Here is a 26644-nt window from a genome sequence, read left to right as displayed (position 1 = left end):
ACTGGGTGGGATATTAAAGGGAGTGGGGAGTGGGGGGGGGGGGGGAGAGTGGGATTAGACTGGGTGGGATATTAAAGGGAGTGGGGAGTGGGAGAGAGTGGGATTAGACTGGGTGGGATATTAAAGGGAGTGGGGAGTGAGGGGGTAGAGTGGGATTAGACTGGGTGGGATATTAAAGGGTGTGGGGAGTGAGGGGGGAGAGTGGGATTAGACTGGGTGGGATATTAAAGGGTGTGGGGAGTGAAGGGGGAGAGTGGGATTAGACTGGGTGGGATATTAAAGGGTTTGGGGAGTGAGGGGGACCGTGGGATTAGACTGGGTGGGATATTAAAGGGTGTGGGGAGTTAGGATGGGTCTGACAGTGGGATAATAAAGAGTTTAATTCTCTCATGTCTCCTGCTGTTTGACATTGGGACAGGACCCCAAGCGAGAGATAGTGAAGATGATAAAGTTCCTGGGAAAAGAGTTACCCGACCTGGTCATTGATGGGATCGTCCGGAACACCACGTTCGAATCCATGAAGGACAATCCTATGAGTAACTACTCAACTGTCCCGGACTCCATCTTTGATCGCTCCATCTCCCACTTCATGAGGAAAGGTGTGGCCCCCTCCTCAGCTTTCAGACTGTATCCTGTGGGTGAGGGGACTGAGTCTGATGCTGGGCCTTTCCTAGTCCCAGTGACGCAGGGTTCCATCAGCATTACCCCTGGGGATCCGCACTAGGCCCGAGTTAGATCCTGGGCCTTTCCTGGTCCCAGTGACGCAGGGTTCAATCAGCAATACCCCTGGGGATCCGCACTAGGCCCGAGTTAGATCCTAGGCCTTTCCTGGTGCCAGTGACGCAGGGTTTCATCAGCACTACCCCTGGGGATCCGCACTAGGCCCGCGTTAGATCCTGGGCCTTTCCTAGTCCCAGTGACGCAGGGTTCCATCAGCACTGCCCCTGGGGATCTACACTAGGCCCGGGTTAGATCCTGGGCCTTTCCTGGTTCCAGTGATGCAGGATTCCATCAGCACTACCCCTGGGGATCTACACTAGGCCCGGGTGAGATCCTGGGCCTTTCCTGGTTCCAGTGATGCAGGGTTCCATCAGCACTACCCCTGGGGATCCGCACTAGGCCAGAGTTAGATCCTGGGCCTTTCCTGGTCCCAGTGATGCAGGATTCCATCAGCACTGCCCCTGGGGATCTACACTAGGCCCGGGTTAGATCCTGGGCCTTTCCTGGTTCCAGTGATGCAGGGTTCCATCAGCACTACCCCTGGGGATCTACACTAGGCCCGGGTTAGATCCTGGGCCTTTCCTGGTCCCAGTGACACAGGGTTCCATCAGCGCTACCCCTGGGGATCTACACTAGGCCCGAGTTAGATCCTGGGCCTTTCCTGGTGCCAGTGACGCAGGATTCCATCAGCACTACCCCTGGGGATTTGCACTAGGCCCGAGTTAGATCCTGGGCCTTTCCTGACACCAGGATGCCATCAGCGCTACCCCTGGTGATCCCCAGTGGGCCCCAGCTGGACCCCTGGGACTTTCCTAGCCCTAGGCCGTGATGTGCAGGCCCAAGGGGAGACCCAGCCTGGGCCCAGCTTTCCTGGAGGTGGGTCCCTGCTGTGAGGGGGCGAGGCCCGTGAGGGGGAAGACGGTGCCTAATCGTGCTGCTGGCTCTGTCTCTCCTCAGGGACGGTGGGCGACTGGAAAAACCATTTCACCGTGGCCCAGGACGAGACGTTTGAGGCGGATTACCGGCGGAGGATGGGTGACACCGACCTGCGATTCCGCACCGAGCTGCGGCGGGGGGTGGGGGGAGGGGTGGCCCAGTGAACAGCCGAGGTGGGGGGGGTTCCCGCCCAGAGAGAGCCGGCACAGCACGATCCCACACTCACCCCCCCCCCCGCCCGTTCCAACTCCTTCCCAATCCCCTCGGGGGAATTGACCTTTGAATTTAGCAAAACCTCTAAAATTACTTTTAACGTTGGAGTTAGATTATCTCTCTTTAAAATACGCCTCGAATTCCTCCTTGCTAAGTGGGCATTCACACTTCGCTGGGTGTGAGTTCTCTAGTTACCGATGATCATATCCATAGGACTTTCCTAGCCCCAGGCCGTGATGTGCAGGCCCAAGGGGAGACCCAGCCTGGGCCCAGCTTTCCTGGAGGTGGGTCCCTGCTGTGAGGGGGCGAGGCCCGTGAGGGGGAAGACGGTGCCTAATCGTGCTGCTGGCTCTGTCTCTCCTCAGGGACGGTGGGCGACTGGAAAAACCATTTCACCGTGGCCCAGGACGAGACGTTTGAGGCGGATTACCGGCGGATTACCATAGTCCTTCACTATACCTTTACTCTAACCTATTTTATCCTCTATTGTCTCCACTAATTCTGTTAGTGACCTGTCTTTATATCCCACTCTCTCTTTAGTATGATTTTCGTCTTGAAGATTATACTCACCAGTTCCGGCCTCCTCCAGAACCATACCTAGATCCAGATCTGGAGATGCCGGTGTTGGACTGGGGTATACAAAGTTAAAAATCACACCAACACCAGGTTATAGTCCAACAGGTTTAATCGGAAGCGCACCAGCTTTCGGAGCGACGCTCCTTCACCAGGTGGTAGTGGGGGGCTCGATCGTAACACAGAATTTACAGCAAATTCATGCAGTTTTTGAGCTCAGAGTTTTACATGAATGCATGCAGGTTTTGAGCAAAGTGCAATATCAATTTGTACTTGCAGAGTTACATTGCACTTTGCTCAAAACCTGCATGCATTCATGTAAAACTCTGAGCTCAAAAACTGCATGGATTTATGTAAAACTCTGTTACCTCACTTTTTAGATTAGCATCAATCTAAACATCAAGTCAGAGACAGAGAACACAGGGGGCTAACACCTTTAACATATTGTCTAGCTATCACCATTGGTAACAGCTAACCCAGGAATGCAACTTTTAAAAAAAGGGTTTTGTGATTGACACATGAAAGAAGTGAAACTATCACTGTATTCTAACAGATGAAAGGCTTAACAGACAATCAGTTTTACAATGTATAATTTCAGTTACATCACACTGTAGATTTTTGCTATAATTTCTGTGTTACGATCGAGCCCCCCACTATCACCTGATGAAGGAGCGTCGCTCCGAAAGCTAGTGTTTCCAATTAAACCTGTTGGACTATAACCTGGTGTTGGTGTGATTTTTAACTAGATCCAGATCACTTTTCTCACTTACACTTTTATTATTACGACAAAGGACCACTTCCTGACTTATGCCCTCATCTTTATCGAAACTTTTACCATGCTTATTTAGCAATCTCCTTTTATCGGAAATCTGTTTGGCTGTTTTAGTTTCCAATTTTTCCACAATAGGTTTGTTGATATTTTAACAACCTCCAAATTCTAATTCTAATTGTTGTTACCTGTTAATTTCAGAGTTAGAACCATATACCTCTTTTACATTTCTCTCCTTCCAACTTGTCTTTAACGGAGTCAGAAATTCGAGAGACTGTTAACAAAATGATTAAAGTTTATCAGAGACCCGCGGTTAATTACCACCTTGTTCCTGTGTTTTGTATTCAAGCATTACACTATCACATCCAGAGAGACTCTCAGTGTGGGGCTCCCTCAGCACTGACCCTCCCACAGTGCGGGGCTCCCTCAGCACTGACCCTCCAACAGTGGGGCACTCCCTCAGCACTGACCCTCCCACAGTGCGGGGCTCCCTCAGCACTGACCCTCCCACAGTGCGGGGCTCCCTCAGCACTGACCCTCCCACAGTGCGGGGCTCCCTCAGCACTGACCCTCCAACAGTGGGGCACTCCCTCAGCACTGACCCTCCCACAGTGCGGGGCTCCCTCGGTGCTGACCCTCCCACAGTGCGGGGCTCCCTCGGCGCTGACCCTCCCACAGTGCGGAGCTCCCTCAGCGCTGACCCTCCCACAGTGCGGGGCTCCCTCAGCGCTTACCCTCCCACAGTGTGGGGCTCCCTCGGTGCTGACCCTCCCACAGTGTGGGGCTCCCTCGGTGCTGACCCTCCCACAGTGCGGGGCTCCCTCAGCACTGACCCTCCCACAGTGTGGGGCTCCCTCGGCACTGACCCTCCCACAGTGCGAGGTTCCCTCAGCACTGACACTCCCACAGTGCGGGGCTCCCTCAGCGCTGACCCTCCCACAGTGCGGAGCTCCCTCAGCACTGACCCTCCCACAGTGCGGAGCTCCCTCAGCACTGACCCTCCCACAGTGCGGGGCTCCCTCAGCGCTGACCCTCCCACAGTGTGGGGCTCCCTCAGCACTGACCCTCCCACAGTGTGGGGCTCCCTCGGCGCTGACCCTCCCACAGTGCGGGGCTCCCTCAGCACTGACCCTCCCACAGTGCGGGGCTCCCTCAGAACTGACCCTCCCACAGTGCAGGGCTCCCTCGGCGCTGACCCTCCCACAGTGCGGGACTCCCTCAGCACTGACCCTCCCACAGTGCGGGGCTCCCTCAGCACTGACCCTCCCACAGTGCGGGGCTCCCTCAGCACTGACCCTCCCACAGTGCAGGGCTCCCTCGGCGCTGACCCTCCCACAGTGCGGGGCTCCCTCAGCACTGACCCTCCCACAGTGCGGGGCTCCCTCAGCACTGACCCTCCCAGTGCGGGGCTCCCTCAGCACTGACTCTCCCACAGTGCGGGGCTCCCTCAGCACTGACCCTCCCACAGTGCGGGGCTCCCTCAGCACTGACCCTCCCACAGTGCGGGGCTCCCTCAGCACTGACCCTCCCACAGTGCGGGGCTCCCTCAGCGCTGACCCTCCCACAGTGCGGGGCTCCCTCAGCACTGACCCTCCCACAGTGCGGGGCTCCCTCGGCGCTGACCCTCCGACAGTGCGGGGCTCCCTCAGCGCTGACCCTCCCACAGTGCGGGGCTCCCTCAGCACTGACCCTCCCACAGTGCGGGGCTCCCTCAGCACTGACCCTCCCACAGTGCGGGGCTCCCTCGGCGCTGACCCTCCGACAGTGCGGGGCTCCCTCAGCGCTGACCCTCCCACAGTGCGGGGCTCCCTCAGCGCTGACCCTCCCACAGTGCGGGGCTCCCTCAGCACTGACCCTCCCACAGTGCGGGGCTCCCTCAGCGCTGACCCTCCCACAGTGCGGGGCTCCCTTAGCACTGACCCTCCCACAGTGCGGGGCTCCCTCAGCACTGACCCTCCCACAGTGCGGGTTTCCCTCAGCACTGACCCTCCCACAGTGCGCGGCTCCCTCAGCGCTGACCCTCCCACAGTGCGGGGCTCCCTCGGCGCTGACCCTCCCACAGTGCGGGGCTCCCTCAGCACTGACCCTCCCACAGTGCGGGGCTCCCTCGGCACTGACCCTCCCACAGTGCGGGGCTCCCTCGGCGCTGACCCTCCCACAGTGCGGGGCTCCCTCAGCGCTGACCCTCCCACAGTGCGGGGCTCCCTCAGCACTGACCCTCCCACAGTGCGGGGCTCCCTCAACACTGACCCTCCCACAATGCGGGGCTCCCTCAGCACTGACCCTCCCACAATGCGGGGCTCCCTCAGCGCTGACCCTCCCACAGTGCGGGGCTCCCTCAGCACTGACCCTCCCACAGTGCAGGGCTCCCTCAGCACTGACCCTCCGACAGTGGGGCACTCCCTCAGCGCTGACCCTCCCACAGTGCGGGGCTCCCTCAGCACTGACCCTCCCACAGTGCGGGGCTCCCTCAGCGCTGACCCTCCCACAGTGTGGGGCTCCCTCAGCGCTGACCCTCCCACAGTGCGGGGCTCCCTCAGCGCTGACCCTCCCACAGTGCGTGGCTCCCTCAGCACTGACCCTCCCACAGTGCGGGGCTCCCTCGGCACTGACCCTCCCACAGTGCGGGGCTCCCTCGGCACTGACCCTCCCACAGTGCGGGGCTCCCTCGGCACTGACCCTCCCACAGTGCGGGGCTCCCTCGGCGCTGACCCTCCCACAGTGCGGGGCTCCCTCGGCACTGACCCTCCCACAGTGCGGGGCTCCCTCGGCACTGACCCTCCCACAGTGCGGGGCTCCCTCAGCACTGACCCTCCCACAGTGCGGGGCTCCCTCGGCGCTGACCCTCCCACAGTGCGGGGCTCCCTCGGCGCTGACCCTCCCACAGTGCGGGGCTCCCTCAGCGCTGACCCTCCCACAGTGCGGGGCTCCCTCGGCGCTGACCCGCCCACAGTGCGGGGCTCCCTCAGCGCTGACCCTCCCACAGTGCGGGGCTCCCTCGGCGCTGACCCTCCCACAGTGCGGGGCTCCCTCGGCGCTGACCCTCCCACAGTGTGGGGCTCCCTCAGCGCTGACCCTCCCACAGTGCGGGGCTCCCTCAGCGCTGACCCTCCCACAGTGCGGGGCTCCCTCGGCGCTGACCCTCCCACAGTGCGGGGCTCCCTCAGCGCTGACCCTCCCACAGTGCGGGGCTCCCTCAGCGCTGACCCTCCCACAGTGCGGGGCTCCCTCAGCACTGACCCTCCCACAGTGCGGGACTCCCTCAGCACTGACCCTCCCACAGTGCGGGACTCCCTCAGTGCTGACCCTCCCACAGTGCGGGACTCCCTCAGCGCTGACCCTCCCACAGTGCGGGGCTCCCTCTACACTGACCCTCCCACAGTGCGGGGCTCCCTCAGCGCTGACCCTCCCACAGTGCGGGGTTCCCTCAGCACTGACCCTCCCACAGTGCGGGGCTCCCTCAGCACTGACCCTCCCACAGAGCGGGGCTCCCTCAGCACTGACCCTCCCACAGAGCGGGGCTCCCTCAGCGCTGACCCTCCCACAGTGCGGGGCTCCCTCAGCACTGACCCTCCCACAGTGTGGGGCTCCCTCGGCGCTGACCCTCCCACAGTGCGGGGCTCCCTCAGCGCTGACCCTCCCACAGTGCGGGGCTCCCTCAGCGCTGATCCTCCCACAGTGCGGAGCTCCCTCAGCGCTGACCCTCCCACAGTGCGGGGCTCCCTAAGCACTGACCCTCCCACAGTGCGGGGCTCCCTCAGCACTGACCCTCCCACAGTGCGGGGCTCCCTCAGCACTGACCCTCTCACAGTGCGGGTCTCCCTCAGCACTGACCCTCCCACAGCGCGGGGCTCCCTCAGCACTGACCCTCCCACAGTGTGGGGCTCCCTCAGCGCTGACCCTCCCACAGTGCGGGTCTCCCTCGGCACTGACCCTCCCACAGTGTGGGGCTCCCTCAGCGCTGACCCTCCCACAGTTCGGGGCTCCCTCAGCACTGACCCTCCCACAGTGCGGGGCTCCCTCAGCGCTGACCCTCCCACAGTGCGGGGCTCCCTCAGCGCTGACCCTCCCACAGTGTGGGGCTCCCTCAGCGCTGACCCTCCCACAGTGTGGGGCTCCCTCAGCGCTGACCCTCCCACAGTGCAGAGTTACCATCTTGAAGATAATAAGTTTAAACCATGATTATGTGAAAGTCTTTATTCAGTGGATTTGTGGATATTGAGAATGCTGTCAATCTGTGTACAGTGTCAGCTTTCAAAACTATCAACAATGAGAGACGAGTGATTCACAAGGAGCTCAGTTTGAAACAGTGACATTTAATGGGAATGGTTTTTAATGAGCTCATGTCTCACCAATGCATGCAGACAGAAACGTACTGAGAGGAATTGATGAGGGTCTCTGCTCTCAAACGCAGAGTAACACCCACTGTGTCTTAAATCAATCAGACACTTTTATATCTATTTGTTCTCGTCTAAGGTTTCTGCAGCGTTCCAGCCAGCAGCATAGCCTGTTACAGCCCCAACCACTGCAGCCCCAGCAGCAACTCCAGCAGTAATAACAGCACCTCCTATTACCATAGGCGCAGCTAGAACTGCCCCTGCTGCCACAACACCTCCCAACACCGCAGTCCCCACAGCTGGCCAAACATGACTGTGTTTTTTATCAAATTGTTCAGACAAACACTTGGCCTTTTTCTTCATTTCAGTCTCCATCAATGCTAAGGCCTTTTTCTTTTCTTCCTCATTTCCGCTCACACTTCTTTCAAACTCTGCTCTGAGTTGCTTCGCCTTGGTCTCCAGCATTTCTCTCAACTCATTTGCTGTTGTGGTCATTCGCTTCCAGCGACTATCAGTCTACAGGGCGAATAAACAGCACGGCTTAAAAATACAGCGTAAAGCTTCCTCTACACTGTCCCCCATCAAACACTCCCAGGGACAGGGACAGCACGGGGTTAGATACAGAGTAAAGCTCCCACTACACTGTCCACCAATCAAACACTCCCAGGGACAGGGACAGCACGGGGTTAGATACAGAGTAAAGCTCCCACTACACTGTCCACCAATCAAACACTCCCAGGGACAGGGACAGCACGGGGTTAGATACAGAGTAAAGCTCCCACTACACTGTCCACCAAACAAACACTCCCAGGGACAGGGACAGCACGGGGTGAGATACAGAGTAAAGCTCCCTCTACACTGTCCCCCCATCAAACACTCCCAGGGACAGGGACAGCACGGGGTTAGATACAGAGTAAAGCTCCCTCTACACTGTCCCCCCATCAAACACTCCCAGGGACAGGGACAGCACGGGGTTAGATACAGAGTAAAGCTCCCTCTACACTGTCCCCCCATCAAACACTCCCAGGGACAGGGACAGCACGGGGTTAGATACAGAGTAAAGCTCCCTCTACACTGTCCTCCCCATCAAACACTCCCAGGGACAGGGACAGCACGGGGTTAGATACAGAGTAAAGCTCCCTCTACACTGTCCCCCCATCAAACACTCCCAGGGACAGGGACAGCACGGGGTTAGATACAGAGTAAAGCTCCCACTACACTGTCCCCCCCATCCCAGGGACAGGGACAGCACGGGGTTAGATACAGAGTAAAGCTCCCTCTACACTGTCCCCCCCATCAAACACTCCCAGGGACAGGGACAGCACGGGGTTAGATACAGAGTAAAGCTCCCTCTACACTGTCCCCCCATCAAACACTCCCAGGGACAGGGACAGCACGGGGTTAGATACAGAGCAAAGCTCCCTCTACACTGTCCCCCCATCAAACACTCCCAGGGACAGGGACAGCACAAGGTTAGATACAGAGTAAAGCTCCCTCTACACTGTCCCCCCATCAAACACTCCCAGGGACAGGGACAGCACGGGGTTAGATACAGAGTAAAGCTCCCTCTGCACTGTCCCCCCATCAAACACTCCCAGGGACAGGGACAGCACGGGGTTAGATACAGAGTAAAGCTCCCTCTACACTGTTCCCCCATCAAACACTCCCAGGGACAGGGACAGGGACAGCACGGGGTTAGGTACAGAGTAAAGCTCCCTCTACACTGTCCCCCATCAAACACTCCCAGGGACAGGGACAGCACAGGGTTAGGTACAGAGTAAAGCTCCCTCTACACTGTCCCCCATCAAACACTCCCAGGGACAGGGACAGCACGGGGTTAGATACAGAGTAAAGCTCCTTCTACACTGTCCCCCCATCAAACACTCCCAGGGACAGGGACAGCATGGAGTTAGATACAGAGTAAAGCTCCCTCTACACTGTCCCCCCATCAAACACTCCCAGGGACAGGGACAGCACGGGGTTAGATACAGAGTAAAGCTCCCTCTACACTGTCCCCCCATCAAACACTCCCAGGGACAGGGACAGGGACAGCACGGGGTTAGATACAGAGTAAAGCTCCCTCTACACTGTCCCCCCCCCATCAAACATTCCCAGGACAGGGACAGCACAGGGTTAGATACAGAGTAAAGCTCCCTCTACACTGTCCCCCCATCAAACACTCCCAGGGACAAGGACAGCACGGGGTTAGATACAGAGTAAAGCTCCCTCTACACTGTCCCCCCATCAAACACTCCCAGGGACAGGGACAGCACGGGGTTAGATACAGAGTAAAGCTCCCTCTACACTGTCCCCCCCATCAAACACTCCCAGGGACAGGGACAGCACGGGGTTAGATACAGAGTAAAGCTCCCTCTACACTGTCCCCCCATCAAACACTCCCAGGGACAGGGACAGCACGGGGTTAATACAGAGTAAAGCTCCTTCTACACTGTCCCCCCATCAAACACTCCCAGGAACAGGGACAGCACGGGGTTAGATACAGAGTAAAGCTCCTTCTACACTGTTCCCCCATCAAACACTCCCAGGGACAGGGACAGCACAGGGTTAGACACAGAGTAAAGCTCTCTCTACACTGTCCCCCCATCAAACACTCCCAGGGACAGGGACAGCACAGGGTTAGACACAGAGTAAAGCTACCTCAACACCATGGCCCCATCCACACTCCCAGGACAGGGACAGCATGGGGTTAGATACAGAGTAAAGCTCCCTCTACACTGTCCCCCCCATCAAACACTCCCAGGGACAGGGACAGCACGGGGTTAGATACAGAGTAAAGCTCCCTCTACACTGTCCCCCCCCCATCAAACATTCCCAGGACAGGGACAGCACAGGGTTAGATACAGAGTAAAGCTCCCTCTATAATGTCCCCCCCATCAAACACTCCCAGGGACAGTGACAGCACGGGGTTAGATACAGAGTAAAGCTCCCTCTACACTGTCCCCCGATCAAACACTCCCAGGGACAGGGACAGCACGGGGTTAGATACAGAGTAAAGCTCCCTCTACACTGTCCCCCCATCAAACACTCCCAGGGACAGGGACAGCACGGGGTTAGATACAGAGTAAAGCTCCCTCTGCACTGTCCCCCCATCAAACACTCCCAGGGACAGGGACAGCACTGGGTTAGATACAGAGTAAAGCTCCCTCTACACTGTCCCCCCATCAAACACTCCCAGGGACAGGGACAGGGACAGCACGGGGTTAGGTACAGAGTAAAGCTCCCTCTACACTGTCCCCCATCAAACACTCCCAGGGACAGGGACAGCACAGGGTTAGGTCCAGAGTAAAGCTACCTCTACACTGTCCCCCATCAAACACTCCCAAAGACAGGGACAGCACGGGGTTAGATACAGAGTAAAGCTCCCTCTACACTGTCCCCCCATCAAACACTCCCAGGGACAGGGACAGCATGGAGTTAGATACAGAGTAAAGCTCCCTCTACACTGTCCCCCCATCAAACACTCCCAGGGACAGGGACAGCACGGGGTTAGATACAGAGTAAAGCTTCCTCTACACTGTCCCCCATCAAACACTCCCAGGGACAGGGACAGGGACAGCACGGGGTTAGATACAGAGTAAAGCTCCCTCTACACTGTCCCCCCCCATCAAACATTTCCAGGACAGGGACAGCACAGGGTTAGATACAGAGTAAAGCTCCCTCTACACTGTCCCCCCATCAAACACTCCCAGGGACAAGGACAGCACGGGGTTAGATACAGAGTAAAGCTCCCTCTACACTGTCCCCCCATCAAACACTCCCAGGGACAGGGACAGCACGGGGTTAGATACAGAGTAAAGCTCCCTCTACACTGTCCCCCCATCAAACACTCCCAGGGACAGGGACAGCACGGGGTTAGATACAGAGTAAAGCTCCCTCTACACTGTCCCCACATCAAACACTCCCAGGAACAGGGACAGCACGGGGTTAGATACAGAGTAAAGCTCCTTCTACACTGTTCCCCCATCAAACACTCCCAGGGACAGGGACAGCACAGGGTTAGACACAGAGTAAAGCTCCCTCTACACTGTCCCCCCATCAAACACTCCCAGGAACAGGGACAGCACGGGGTTAGATACAGAGTAAAGCTCCTTCTACACTGTTCCCCCATCAAACACTCCCAGGGACAGGGACAGCACAGGGTTAGATACAGAGTAAAGCTCTCTCTCCACTGTCCCCCCATCAAACACTCCCAGGGACAGGGACAGGGACAGCACGGGGTTAGATACAGAGTAAAGCTCCTTCTACACTGTTCCCCCATCAAACACTCCCAGGGACAGGGACAGCACAGGGTTAGATACAGAGTAAAGCTCCCTCTACACTGTCCCCCCCATCAAACACTCCCAGGGACAGGGACAGCACAGGGTTAGACACAGAGTAAAGCTCTCTCTACACTGTCCCCCCATCAAACACTCCCAGGGACAGGGACAGCACGGGGTTAGATACAGAGTAAAGCTCTCTCTACACTGTCCCCCCATCAAACACTCCCAGGGACAGGGACAGCACGGGGTTAGATACAGAGTAAAGCTCCCTCTACACTGTCCCCCCATCAAACACTCCCAGGGACAGGGACAGCACAGGGTTAGACACAGAGTAAAGCTACCTCAACACCATGGCCCCATCCACACTCCCAGGACAGGGACAGCATGGGGTTAGATACCGGTAAAGATTCCTCTACATTGTCCCCCATACCAAGGAGAGCATGGGGTTAGATACCGAGTCAAGCTGAATCTACACTGCCCCCACCATCGCAGGACAGGGAAAACGCCGGGTTAGATACGGAGTAAAGCGCACTCTACACTGTCCCCCATCAAACACTCCCAGGGATAGGGACAGCACGGGGTTAGATACAGAGTAAAGCTCCCTCTACACTGTCCCCCATCAAACACTCCCAGGGACAGCACGGGGTTAGATACAGAGTAAAGCTCCCTCTACACTGTCCCCCCCATCAAACACTCCCAGGGACAGGGACAGCACGGGGTTAGATACAGAGTAAAGCTCCCTCTACACTGTCCCCCCCCATCAAACATTCCCAGGACAGGGACAGCACAGGGTTAGATACAGAGTAAAGCTCCCTCTACACTGTCCCCCCAACAAACACGCCCAGGGACAGGGACAGCACGGGGTTAGATACAGAGTAAAGCTCCCTCTACACTGTCCCCCCATCAAACACTCCCAGGCACAGGGACAGCACGGGGTTAGATACAGAGTAAAGCTCCCTCTACACTGTCCCCCCATCAAACACTCCCAGGAACAGGGACAGCACGGGGTTAGATACAGAGTAAAGCTCCCTCTGCACTGTCCCCCCATCAAACACTCCCAGGGACAGGGACAGCACGGGGTTAGATACAGAGTAAAGCTCCCTCTACACTGTCCCCCATCAAACACACCCAGAGACAAGGACAGCATGGGGTTAGATACAGAGTAAAGCTCCCTCTACACTGTCCCCCCCATCAAACACACCCAGGGACAGGGACAGCACGGGGTTAGATACAGAGTAAAGCTCCCTCTACACTGTCCCCCCCCATCAAACACTCCCAGGGACAGGGACAGCACGGGGTTAGATACAGAGTAAAGCTCCCTCTACACTACTCCCCCATCAAACACACCCAGGGACAGGGACAGCACGGGGTTAGATACAGAGTAAAGCTCCCTCTACACTGTTCCCCCCCATCAAACACACCCAGGACAGGGACAGCACGGGGTTAGATACAGAGTAAAGCTCCCTCTACACTGTCCCCCCATCAAACACTCCCAGGGACAGGGACAGCATGGAGTTAGATACAGAGTAAAGCTCCCTCTACACTGTCCCCCCATCAAACACTCCCAGGGACAGGGACAGCACGGGGTTAGATACAGAGTAAAGCTCCCTCTACACTGTCCCCCATCAAACACTCCCAGGGACAGGGACAGGGACAGCACGGGGTTAGATACAGAGTAAAGCTCCCTCTACACTGTCCCCCCCCATCAAACATTCCCAGGACAGGGACAGCACAGGGTTAGATACAGAGTAAAGCTCCCTCTACACTGTCCCCCCATCAAACACTCCCAGGGACAAGGACAGCACGGGGTTAGATACAGAGTAAAGCTCCCTCTACACTGTCCCCCCATCAAACACTCCCAGGGACAGGGACAGCACGGGGTTAGATACAGAGTAAAGCTCCCTCTACACTGTCCCCCCATCAAACACTCCCAGGGACAGGGACAGCACGGGGTTAGATACAGAGTAAAGCTCCCTCTACACTGTCCCCCCATCAAACACTCCCAGGAACAGGGACAGCACGGGGTTAGATACAGAGTAAAGCTCCTTCTACACTGTTCCCCCATCAAACACTCCCAGGGACAGGGACAGCACAGGGTTAGACACAGAGTAAAGCTCCCTCTACACTGTCCCCCCATCAAACACTCCCAGGAACAGGGACAGCACGGGGTTAGATACAGAGTAAAGCTCCTTCTACACTGTTCCCCCATCAAACACTCCCAGGGACAGGGACAGCACAGGGTTAGATACAGAGTAAAGCTCTCTCTCCACTGTCCCCCCATCAAACACTCCCAGGGACAGGGACAGGGACAGGGACAGCACGGGGTTAGATACAGAGTAAAGCTCCTTCTACACTGTTCCCCCATCAAACACTCCCAGGGACAGGGACAGCACAGGGTTAGATACAGAGTAAAGCTCCCTCTACACTGTCCCCCCCATCAAACACTCCCAGGGACAGGGACAGCACAGGGTTAGACACAGAGTAAAGCTCTCTCTACACTGTCCCCCCATCAAACACCCCCAGGGACAGGGACAGCACGGGGTTAGATACAGAGTAAAGCTCTCTCTACACTGTCCCCCCATCAAACACCCCCAGGGACAGGGACAGCACAGGGTTAGACACAGAGTAAAGCTACCTCAACACCATGGCCCCATCTACACTCCCAGGACAGGGACAGCATGGGGTTAGATACCGGTAAAGATTCCTCTACATTGTCCCCCATACCAAGGAGAGCATGGGGTTAGATACCGAGTCAAGCTGAATCTACACTGCCCCCACCATCGCAGGACAGGGAAAACGCCGGGTTAGATACGGAGTAAAGCGCACTCTACACTGTCCCCCATCAAACACTCCCAGGGATAAGGACAGCACGGGGTTAGATACAGAGTAAAGCTCCCTCTACACTGTCCCCCATCAAACACTCCCAGGGACAGCACGGGGTTAGATACAGAGTAAAGCTCCCTCTACACTGTCCCCCCCATCAAACACTCCCAGGGACAGGGACAGCACGGGGTTAGATACAGAGTAAAGCTCCCTCTACACTGTCCCCCCCCATCAAACATTCCCAGGACAGGGACAGCACAGGGTTAGATACAGAGTAAAGCTCCCTCTACACTGTCCCCCCATCAAACACGCCCAGGGACAGGGACAGCACGGGGTTAGATACAGAGTAAAGCTCCCTCTACACTGTCCCCCCATCAAACACTCCCAGGCACAGGGACAGCACGGGGTTAGATACAGAGTAAAGCTCCCTCTACACTGTCCCCCCATCAAACACTCCCAGGAACAGGGACAGCACGGGGTTAGATACAGAGTAAAGCTCCCTCTACACTGTCCCCCCCATCAAACACACCCAGGGACAGGGACAGCACGGGGTTAGATACAGAGTAAAGCTCCCTCTACACTGTCCCCCCCCATCAAACACTCCCAGGGACAGGGACAGCACGGGGTTAGATACAGAGTAAAGCTCCCTCTACACTATTCCCCCATCAAACACACCCAGGGACAGGGACAGCACGGGGTTAGATACAGAGTAAAGCTCCCTCTACACTGTGCCCCCATCAAACACTCCCAGGGACAGGGACAGCACGGGGTTAGATACAGAGTAAAGCTCCCTCTACACTGTGCCCCCATCAAACACTCCCAGGGACAGGGACAGCACGGGGTTAGATACAGAGTAAAGCTCCCTCTACACTGCCCCCCCATCAAACACTCCCAGGGACAGAGACAGCACGGGGTTAGATACAGAGTAAAGCTCCCTCTACACTGTCCCCCCATCAAACACTCCCAGGAACAGGGACAGCACGGGGTTAGATACAGAGTAAAGCTCCCTCTGCACTGTCCCCCCATCAAACACTCCCAGGGACAGGGACAGCACGGGGTTAGATACAGAGTAAAGCTCCCTCTACACTGTCCCCCATCAAACACACCCAGAGACAAGGACAGCATGGGGTTAGATACAGAGTAAAGCTCCCTCTACACTGTCCCCCCCATCAAACACACCCAGGGACAGGGACAGCACGGGGTTAGATACAGAGTAAAGCTCCCTCTACACTGTCCCCCCCCATCAAACACTCCCAGGGACAGGGACAGCACGGGGTTAGATACAGAGTAAAGCTCCCTCTACACTACTCCCCCATCAAACACACCCAGGGACAGGGACAGCACGGGGTTAGATACAGAGTAAAGCTCCCTCTACACTGTTCCCCCCCATCAAACACACCCAGGACAGGGACAGCACGGGGTTAGATACAGAGTAAAGCTCCCTCTACACTGTCCCCCCATCAAACACTCCCAGGGACAGGGACAGCATGGAGTTAGATACAGAGTAAAGCTCCCTCTACACTGTCCCCCCATCAAACACTCCCAGGGACAGGGACAGCACGGGGTTAGATACAGAGTAAAGCTCCCTCTACACTGTCCCCCATCAAACACTCCCAGGGACAGGGACAGGGACAGCACGGGGTTAGATACAGAGTAAAGCTCCCTCTACACTGTCCCCCCCCATCAAACATTCCCAGGACAGGGACAGCACAGGGTTAGATACAGAGTAAAGCTCCCTCTACACTGTCCCCCCATCAAACACTCCCAGGGACAAGGACAGCACGGGGTTAGATACAGAGTAAAGCTCCCTCTACACTGTCCCCCCATCAAACACTCCCAGGGACAGGGACAGCACGGGGTTAGATACAGAGTAAAGCTCCCTCTACACTGTCCCCCCATCAAACACTCCCAGGGACAGGGACAGCACGGGGTTAGATACAGAGTAAAGCTCCCTCTACACTGTCCCCCCATCAAACACTCCCAGGAACAGGGACAGCACGGGGTTAGATACAGAGTAAAGCTCCTTCTACACTGTTCCCCCATCAAACACTCCCAGGGACAGGGACAGCACAGGGTTAGACACAGAGTAAAGCTCCCTCTACACTGTCCCCCCATCAAACACTCCCAGGAACAGGGACAGCACGGGGTTAGATACAGAGTAAAGCTCCTTCTACACTGTTCCCCCATCAAACACTCCCAGGGACAGGGACAGCACAGGGTTAGATACAGAGTAAAGCTCTCTCTCCACTGTCCCCCCATCAAACACTCCCAGGGACAGGGACAGGGACAGGGACAGCACGGGGTTAGATACAGAGTAAAGCTCCTTCTACACTGTTCCCCCATCAAACACTCCCAGGGACAGGGACAGCACAGGGTTAGATACAGAGTAAAGCTCCCTCTACACTGTCCCCCCCATCAAACACTCCCAGGGACAGGGACAGCACAGGGTTAGACACAGAGTAAAGCTCTCTCTACACTGTCCCCCCATCAAACACTCCCAGGGACAGGGACAGCACGGGGTTAGATACAGAGTAAAGCTCTCTCTACACTGTCCCCCCATCAAACACTCCCAGGGACAGGGACAGCACAGGGTTAGACACAGAGTAAAGCTCTCTCTACACTGTCCCCCCATCAAACACTCCCAGGGACAGGGACAGCACGGGGTTAGATACCGGTAAAGATTCCTCTACATTGTCCCCCATACCAAGGAGAGCATGGGGTTAGATACCGAGTCAAGCTGAATCTACACTGCCCCCACCATCGCAGGACAGGGAAAACGCCGGGTTAGATACGGAGTAAAGCGCACTCTACACTGTCCCCCATCAAACACTCCCAGGGATAAGGACAGCACGGGGTTAGATACAGAGTAAAGCTCCCTCTACACTGTCCCCCATCAAACACTCCCAGGGACAGCACGGGGTTAGATACAGAGTAAAGCTCCCTCTACACTGTCCCCCCCATCAAACACTCCCAGGGACAGGGACAGCACGGGGTTAGATACAGAGTAAAGCTCCCTCTACACTGTCCCCCCCCATCAAACATTCCCAGGACAGGGACAGCACAGGGTTAGATACAGAGTAAAGCTCCCTCTACACTGTCCCCCCATCAAACACGCCCAGGGACAGGGACAGCACGGGGTTAGATACAGAGTAAAGCTCCCTCTACACTGTCCCCCCATCAAACACTCCCAGGCACAGGGACAGCACGGGGTTAGATACAGAGTAAAGCTCCCTCTACACTGTCCCCCCATCAAACACTCCCAGGAACAGGGACAGCACGGGGTTAGATACAGAGTAAAGCTCCCTCTACACTGTCCCCCCCATCAAACACACCCAGGGACAGGGACAGCACGGGGTTAGATACAGAGTAAAGCTCCCTCTACACTGTCCCCCCCCATCAAACACTCCCAGGGACAGGGACAGCACGGGGTTAGATACAGAGTAAAGCTCCCTCTACACTATTCCCCCATCAAACACACCCAGGGACAGGGACAGCACGGGGTTAGATACAGAGTAAAGCTCCCTCTACACTGTTCCCCCCCATCAAACACACCCAGGACAGGGACAGCACGGGGTTAGATACAGAGTAAAGCTCCCTCTACACTGTCCCCCCATCAAACACTCCCAGGGACAGGGACAGCATGGGGTTAGATACAGAGTAAAGCTCCCTCTACACTGTTCCCCCCCATCAAACACTCCCAGGCACAGGGACAGCACATGGATAGCTACAGAGTAAAGCTCCCTCTACACTGTCCCCCCATCAAACACTCCCAGGACAGGGACAGCACCAGGTTAGATACGGAGTAAAGCTCCCTCTACACTGTACCCCATCAAACACTCCCAGCACAGGGGCAGCACTGGGTCGATACAGAGCTGAAAATGTGTTGCTGGAAAAGCGCAGCAGGTCAGGCAGCATCCAGGGAACAGGAGAATCAACGTTTCGGGCATAAGCCCTTCCTCAGGAATGAGGAAAGTTTGTCCAGCAGGCTAAGATAAAAGGTAGGGAGGAGGGACTGGGGGGAGGGGCGTCGGGAATGCGATAGGTGGAGGGAGGTCAAGGTGAGGGAGATAGGTCAGACTGGGGTGGGGGCGGAGAGGTCAGGAAGAAGATTGCAGGTTAGGAAGGCGGTGCTGAATTCGATGGATTTGACTGAGACAAGGTGGGGGGAGGGGAAATGAGGAAACTGGTGAAATCCGAGTTCATCCCTTGTGGTTGGAGGGTTCCTAGGCGGAAGATGGGGAGCTCTTCCTCCAACCGTCGTGTTGTTGTGGTCTGGCGATGGAGGAGGCCAAAGACCTGCATATCCTTGGTGGAGTGGGAGGGGGAGTTGAAATGTTGAGCCACTGGGTGGTTGGGTTGGTTGGTCCGGGTGTCCCAGAGGTGTTCCCTGAAACGCTCCGCAAGTAGGCGGCTTGTCTCCCCAATATAGAGGAGGCCACATCGGGTGCAGAGGATGCAATAGATGATGTGTGTGGAGGTGCAGGTGAATCTATGGTGGATATGGAAGTTTCCTTTGGGGCCTTGGAGGGAGGTGAGGGGGGAGGTGTGGGCGCAAGTCTTGCACCTCCTGCGGTTGCAGGGGAAGGTGCCGGGAGTGGAGGTTGGGTTGGTGGGGGGGGTGTGGATCTGACGAGGGAGTCACGGAGGGAGTGGTCTTTACGGAATGCTGATAGGGGAGGGGAGGGAAATATATCCTTGGTGGTGGGGTCTGTTTGGAGGTGGCGGAAATGACGGCGGATGATGCGCTGTACATGGAGGTTGGTGGGGTGGTAGGTCAGGACCAGTGGGGTTCTGTCCTGGTGGCGATTGGAGGGGCGGGGCTCAAGGGCGGAGGAGCGGGAAGTGGAAGAGATGCGGAGGAGGGCATCGTCGACCACGTCGGGGGGGAAATTGCGGTCCTTGAAGAAGGAGGCCATCTGGGTTGTGCGTTTTTGGAACTGGTCCTCCTGGGAGCAGATGCGGCAGAGTCGAAGGAATTGGGAGAATGGGATGGCGTTTTTAAAGGGGGCAGGGTGGGAGGAGCTGTAGTCCAGGTAGCTGTGGGAGTCGGTCGGTTTGTAGTAGATGTCCGTGTTGATTCGGTCGCCTGAGATAGAAATAGAAACGTCGAGGAAGGGGAGGGAGGAATCTGAGACTGTCCAGGTGAATTTGAGGTCGAGGTGGAATGTGTTGGTGTAGATACAGAGTAAAGCTATCTCTAACTGTCCCCCCATCAATCACTCCCAGGACAGGGACTGCACGGGTTTAGATAACGAATAAAGCTACCTCTACACTGTTCCCCATCCCAGCGAGAGCATGGGGTTAAAAACAGAGTAAAGCTCTCCCTACACTGTCCCCCAGCAAACAGTCATCAGGATAGGGACAGACACGGGGTTAGATACAGATTACAGCTGCCTTGGCACTGTCCTCCCATCAAACACCCTCAGGACAGGGACAGCATTTGCGAGATACAGAGTAAAGCTCTCTCTACACTCTCCCCACCATCCCAGGACTGGCACAGCATGGTATTATATACAGAGTAAAGCTTACTCTACACTGTAACCCACCCCAGGGACAGCACGGGGTTAGATACAGAGTATAGGTCCCTCTACACTTGACCCTCCATGAAACATGCCCAGGACAGGGATAGCACGGTATTAGATGCAGAGTAAAGTCCTCTCTACACTGTCCCCCTGTCAAATGCTCCTATGACAGGGACAGCATGTGGTGAGTTACAGAGTAATGCTCCCTTTACACTATCCCAATCCCAATGACAGCGAGGGGTTAGGTACAGCGTAAAGCCCACTCTACACTGTCCCCCATCAAACAGTCTTCAGGACAGGGACAGCACGGGGTTAGATACAGAGTAAAGCTCCCTCTACACTGTCCCCCCATCAAACACTCCCAGGGACAGGGACAGGGACAGGGACAGCACGGGGTTAGATACAGAGTAATGGTTCCTCTACACTGTCCCTCATCGCAGAGGCAGAACAGGGTTAGATACAGGCTAAAGTTCCATCAACACTGTCCCCCATCAAACACTCCCAGGATAGGGACAGCACGGGGTTAGATACAGAGTAAAGCTCCCTGTACATTGACCCCCCATCAAACACTCCCACGTCAGGGACAGCACGGGGTTAGATACAGAGTAAAGCTTCCTCTACACTGTCCCCCCATCAAACACTCCCAGGCATAGGGACAGCATGGGGTTAGATACAGAGTAAATCTCCCTCTACACTGTCCCCCCTATCAAACACTCCCAGGGACAGGGACAGCACGGGGTTAGATACAGAGTAAAGCTCCCTCTATACTGCCCCCCCATCAAACACTCCCAGGGACAGGGACAGCACGGGGTTAGATACAGAGTAAAGCTCCCTCTACACTGTCCCCTCATCAAACACTCCCAGGGACAGGGACAGCACGGGGTTAGATACAGAGTAAAGCTCCCTCTACACTGTCCCCTCATCAAACATTCCCAGGGACAGGGACAGCACGGGGTTAGATACAGAGTAAAGCTCCCTCTACACTGTCCCCCCATCAAACACTCCCAGGGACAGAGACAGGGACAGCACGGGGTTAGATACAGAGTAATGGTTCCTCTACACTGTCCCTCATCGCAGAGGCAGAACAGGGTTAGATACAGGCTAAAGTTCCATCAACACTGTCCCCCCATCAAACACTCCCAGGATAGGGACAGCACGGGGTTAGATACAGAGTAAAGCTCCCTGTACATTGACCCCCCCATCAAACACTCCCACGTCAGGGACAGCACGGGGTTAGATACAGAGTAAAGCTTCCTCTACACTGTCCCCCCATCAAACACTCCCAGGCATAGGGACAGCACGGGGTTAGATACAGAGTAAATCTCCCTCGACACTGTCCCCCCTATCAAACACTCCCAGGGACAGGGACAGCACGGGGTTAGATACAGAGTAAAGCTCCCTCTATACTGCCCCCCCATCAAACACTCCCAGGGACAGGGACAGCACGGGGTTAGATACAGAGTAAAGCTCCCTCTACACTGTCCCCTCATCAAACACTCCCAGGGACAGGGACAGCACGGGGTTAGATACAGAGTAAAGCTCCCTCTACACTGTCCCCTCATCAAACATTCCCAGGGACAGGGACAGCACGGTGTTAGATACAGAGTAAAGCTCCCTCTATACTGCCCCCCCATCAAACACTCCCAGGGACAGGGACAGCACGGGGTTAGATACAGAGTAAAGCTTCCTCTACACTGACCCCCTATCAAACACTCCCAGGACAGGGACAGCACGGGGTTAGATACAGAGTAAATCTCCCTCTACACTGTCCCCCCATCAAACACTCCCAGGGACAGGGACAGCACGGGGTTAGATACAGAGTAAAGCTCCCTCTATACTGCCCCATCAAACACTCCCAGGGACAGGGACAGCACGGGGTTAGATACAGAGTAAAGCTCCCCCTACACTGTCCCCTCATCAAACACTCCCAGGGACAGGGACAGCACGGGGTTAGATACAGAGTAAAGCTCCCTCTACACTGTCCCCTCATCAAACACTCCCAGGGACAGGGACAGCACGGGGTTAGATACAGAGTAAAGCTCCCTCTATACTGCCCCCCTATCAAACACTCCCAGGGACAGGGACAGCACGGGGTTAGATACAGAGTAAAGCTCCCTCTATACTGCCCCCCCATCAAACACTCCCAGGGACAGGGACAGCACGGGGTTAGATACAGAGTAAAGCTCCCTGTACATTGTCCTCCCATCAAACACTTCCAGGAACAGGGACAGCACGGGGTTAGATACAGAGTAAAGCTCCCTGTACATTGTCCTCCCATCAAACACTCCCAGGACAGGGACAGCACGGGGTTAGATACAGAGTAAAGCTCCCTGTACATTGTCCTCCCATCAAACACTTCCAGGAACAGGGACAGCACGGGGTTAGATACAGAGTAAAGCTCCCTGTACATTGTCCTCCCATCAAACACTCCCAGGACAGGGACAGCACGGGGTTAAATACAGAGTAAAGCTCCCTGTACATTGTCCTCCCATCAAACACTCCCAGGACAGGGACAGCACGGGGTTAGATATGGAATTAAGGTATCACATTGTTATCCACAGTACCTTCTCATGATAATATCTCAAAAGAACTTCAACTTTCTCATTAATGTTTCTCAGAACAGCCTGGCCAAATTTTGTCCGGTAATTATTCATGAAGGTTTCACACTCCTCCTGCAGGTTTCCTTTCAGATCAGGTACGTCATTCCCTGGATAGTTGTTCAGAAACTCTTCAAACTCGTCACAGAGCTCACACAGTGTCTTGTCCAGTCGGTTTGAGACAGAACTCGGACTGTTTCTAAATATCTCATCATTGTCTATAAAGTCCTGATGAAAAGAAACAAATGGACGGAGTGAATATCCCTCCATATTCATTAATTCAAACATTCCACCACTGTTCCAACATGGATTCAGATCCACATCAAAGTCACCTTTACTCTTTCAAACTGTAAGTAAAGCTCCCTCTACACCATTCCCCATCAAACATTCCCAGAACAGGGTCAGCACGGGGTTAGATACAGAGTAAAGCTCCCTCTACACTGTTCCCCCATCAAACACTCCCAGGGACAGGGACAGCACGGGGTTAGATACAGAGTAAAGCTCCCTCTACACTGTCCCCCCATCAAACATTCCCAGGACAGGGACAGCACGGGGTTAGATACAGAGTAAAGCTCCCTCTACACTGTTCCCCCATCAAACACTCCCAGGGACAGGGACAGCACGGGGTTAGATACAGAGTAAAGCTCTCTCTACACTGTCCCCCATCAAACAGTCCCAGGGACAGGGACAGCATGAGGTTAGATACAGAGTAAAGCTTCCTCTACATTGTCCCCCATCAAACAGTCCCAGGGACAGGGACAGCATGGGCTTAGATACAGAGTAAAGCTCCCTCTACACTGTCCCCCCCATCAAACACTCCCAGGACAGGGACAGCACGGGGTTAGATACAGAGTAAAGCTCCCTCTACACTGTCCCCCATCAAACACTCCCAGGGACAGGGACAGCACGGGGTGAGATACAGAGTAAAGCTTCCTCTACACTGTCCCCCCATCAAACACTCCCAGGGACAGGGACAGCACGGGGTTAGATACAGAGTAAAGCTCCCTCTACACTGTCCCCCATCAAACACTCCCAGGGACAGGGACACCGCGGGGTTAGATACAGAGTAAAATCTCCTCCCATGTCTCCTTTACAAACACGTCTCAACTGAAATATGACATACTTGCTGCTTCACGCGGAGTCGAAAATCATTCAGCTTGTCATCCTTTCGCACTTTTACCACATTGCAAAAGCTTTCTGTGTAAATCTCCAGATGTTTCCGAATTTGTTCCTGCGTTCCTGCTTCCAGCTCAGCCACTGTCTCCTTCACTTCATGCTCACTTTCACCGAGAGAACATCGAAAATCCTTCATCAGCTTCTCAGCTTGTTGTCGTAGTATATTGTTCATGGAATCGGGATTGTTCTTTAAAATTTTCGACTTAATGTCAACATTTCGTTCCTGAACAAAACAGAAACAGCACACTGAGTAAGAGAGGGTCATACAGAGAGGACAGGAGCAGGGATGGTTCGCTGCAATTGGACAGGGTGCAACATCTTTGAAGTGTGGTGTGTGCAGGTTGGGTCTCCATATCTCAGGAGGGATGTTCTGGCTGTGGAGGGAGTGCAAGAAACGTTTCCCAGACTGATTCCTGAGATGGGAGGAGTGGCATATGAAGAGAGACCGAATCGGTTAGGATTCTATTCAGGAGAATGATGGTTGTGGGGATGATGGAGTGATCTTATACACATCCATAAAGTTCTAACAGGACCAGTCAGGGAAAAGTAGGAAGGGTGTTTCACAAGACCAGATAAATCCAGAACCGGGGTTACAACCTAAAGAATACAGGAGAAGGACACAGTTGAGGAGAGATGACTGTACGCAGTGAGTGGGGACCCTGTGGAATTCTCAACTGCATGGAAGGATCGGGGGCAAAGTATTAAACATTTTTAAGAAGAAGAAAGATTAGAGTGCTCAGGGCTAAAGGGATCAAAGGTTTGGGGGAGAAAGGAGGAACAGGGAATGGGTTGGAATCTTAATGATCTGAATAGAAAGTAAAGCTCCCTCTATACTGTGTCCCCCCCATCCCAGGGACAGGGACAGCACGGGGTGAGATACAGAGTAAAGCTCCCTCTACACTGTCTCCTCATCAAACACTCCCAGGGACAGGGACAGCATGAGGTTAGATACAGAGTAAAGCTCCCTGTACACTGTCTCCTCATCAAACACTCCCAGGGACAGGGACAGCATGAGGTTAGATACAGAGTAAAGCTTCCTCTACACTGTCCCCCCATTGAACACTCCCAGGGACAGGGACTGCACGGGGTTAGATACAGAGTAAAGCTCCCTCCACACTGCAATACTCAAATGCTTTGTTCTTGTTTTATTTGACTTACCTGTTGATTGATGAAACTTACAAACTCTTTCAGTTTCTTCTGCCTCAGTTTCTCGATTGCTGAGGCGAATGTATTCCGGTACAATCTGTAGAATTTCTCAATCTTGTCAGTCAGATGTTCCTTCAATTCAGTGACCTCTTTCTCATTCTCCCCCTCACTCATCAACAGATATGGTCGAAAATTCTGAATCAGCTCATCTGCCTTTTTATCCAGACACTTCCTCATCGATGCTGGAGTGGTCTTCAGTATATCCTTGTTATCCTGCTGCTGAAATCAATACATGCAGATTAAATTGAGAGAAATGTTCTGCTTTGACATCCCCATCAAATACTCCCAGGGACAGGGACAGCACGGGTTTAGATTCAGAGTAAACCTCCCTCTATACTGTCCCTCCATCAAACACTCCCTGGACAGGGACAGAACGGGGTTAATTACCGAGTAAAGCTTCCTCTATACTGTCCCCCATCAAACACTCGCCAGACAGGGACAGCACGGGGTTAATTACCGAGTAAAGCTTCCTCTATACTGTCCCCCATCAAACACTCGCCAGACAGGGACAGCACGGGGTTAGATATTGAGTAAAGGTCCATCTAAACTGTCCCCCCATGAAACACTCCCAGGGACAGGGACAGAACGGGGTTAATTACAGAGTAAAGCTCCCTCTACACTGTCCCCCATCAAATCCTCCCAGGGATAGGGACAGTACGGGGTTAGATACAGAGTAAAGCTCCCTCTACACTGTCCTCCATCAAACAATCCCAGCACAGGGGCAGCACGGTGTTAGATATAGAGTAAAGCTCCTTCTACACTGTCCCCCCATGAAACACTCGCCAGGCGGGGACAGCATGCGGTTAGATTCTGAGTAAAGGTCCATCTCCAGGTTTTTAAGGAGCAGGGTGAGCAGCCAAAAGTATTGGTACACATCGGTACAATGATATGGGTAGGAAAAGGGTGGAGGACCTGGAAAGAGAATATGGGGAGTTTAGGTTGGAAGCTAAGAAGTAGGATGACCAGAGTAGTAATCTCAGGATTGCTACCAGTGCCATGGGATCATGGGACTAGGAACAGAGAGTGAGTGCAGCAAAACACGTAGCTGCAGGGCTGGTTTGGGAAGGAGGAATTCAGATATATAGATCATTGGGATACCTTCTGGGGAAGGTGGGACCTGTACAAGAAGGACAGGTTGCACCTGAACTGGAGGGGCACCAATACCCTGGGCAGGAGGTTCGGGAGAGTTTAAACTAGTTTGGCAGGGAGGTGGGAACTGGAGCCATGGATCAGAGGATGGGATAGCTGGTGAACAGGCAGACACAGCATGCAGAGAGTCTGTGAGGAAAGATAGAGATTTGATAGGGCAAAGATGCAGTCAGTGTGATGTGTTGAAGTGTATCTATTTATTGGGAGTTTTCTAGAGAACCCCCAGTAGCAACAGAGACACAGAGGAGCAGATTGGTCAGCAGATTTTGGAAAGATGCAGAAGTAACAGGGTTGTTGTCATGAGTGACTGCAACTTCCCTAATATTGAATGGTATGTCCTTGG

At 54.9% G+C, this 26644-nt stretch overlaps 1 protein-coding gene and 1 long non-coding RNA gene across 10 annotated transcripts in view; one reads left to right on the top strand and one right to left on the bottom strand.

Annotated features, from left to right (window-relative positions):
• Window positions 1–537: 537 nt before the first annotated feature.
• LOC122545608 (uncharacterized) lies at window positions 538–2586 on the top strand. Its single transcript, XR_015754062.1, has 3 exons — window positions 538–599; window positions 1678–1744; window positions 2291–2586. It is a non-coding gene; the product is annotated as an uncharacterized LOC122545608 (long non-coding RNA).
• Window positions 2587–7393: 4807 nt separating this feature from the next.
• Window positions 7394–26644, bottom strand: part of LOC122544759 (uncharacterized) — a 144553-nt gene continuing 125302 nt past the window's right edge. For 8 of the 9 annotated variants that reach the window (XM_087981846.1, XM_087981851.1, XM_087981852.1 and 5 more), the window contains 4 exons: window positions 25105–25371; window positions 23894–24169; window positions 22738–22998; window positions 7394–8064 (listed from right to left, as the gene is read on the bottom strand). In XM_087981846.1, the coding sequence (XP_087837972.1) occupies window positions 7669–8064; window positions 22738–22998; window positions 23894–24169; window positions 25105–25371 (1200 nt within the window). In that variant the 3' untranslated portion in view covers window positions 7394–7668. The remainder of the gene's footprint in view (window positions 8065–22737; window positions 22999–23893; window positions 24170–25104; window positions 25372–26644) is intronic. The other variant, XM_087981849.1, reaches the window with a different exon arrangement.

Source organism: Chiloscyllium plagiosum, unplaced genomic scaffold, assembly GCF_037043375.1.
Source record: "Chiloscyllium plagiosum isolate Xiang-an unplaced genomic scaffold, Cpla_swu_hap1 HiC_scaffold_41, whole genome shotgun sequence".
Classification (NCBI taxonomy): Eukaryota; Metazoa; Chordata; class Chondrichthyes; order Orectolobiformes; family Hemiscylliidae; genus Chiloscyllium; species Chiloscyllium plagiosum.
The sequence above is the reverse complement of the archived record's forward strand: the minus strand, read 5'-3'. Positions and strand labels throughout refer to the sequence as shown.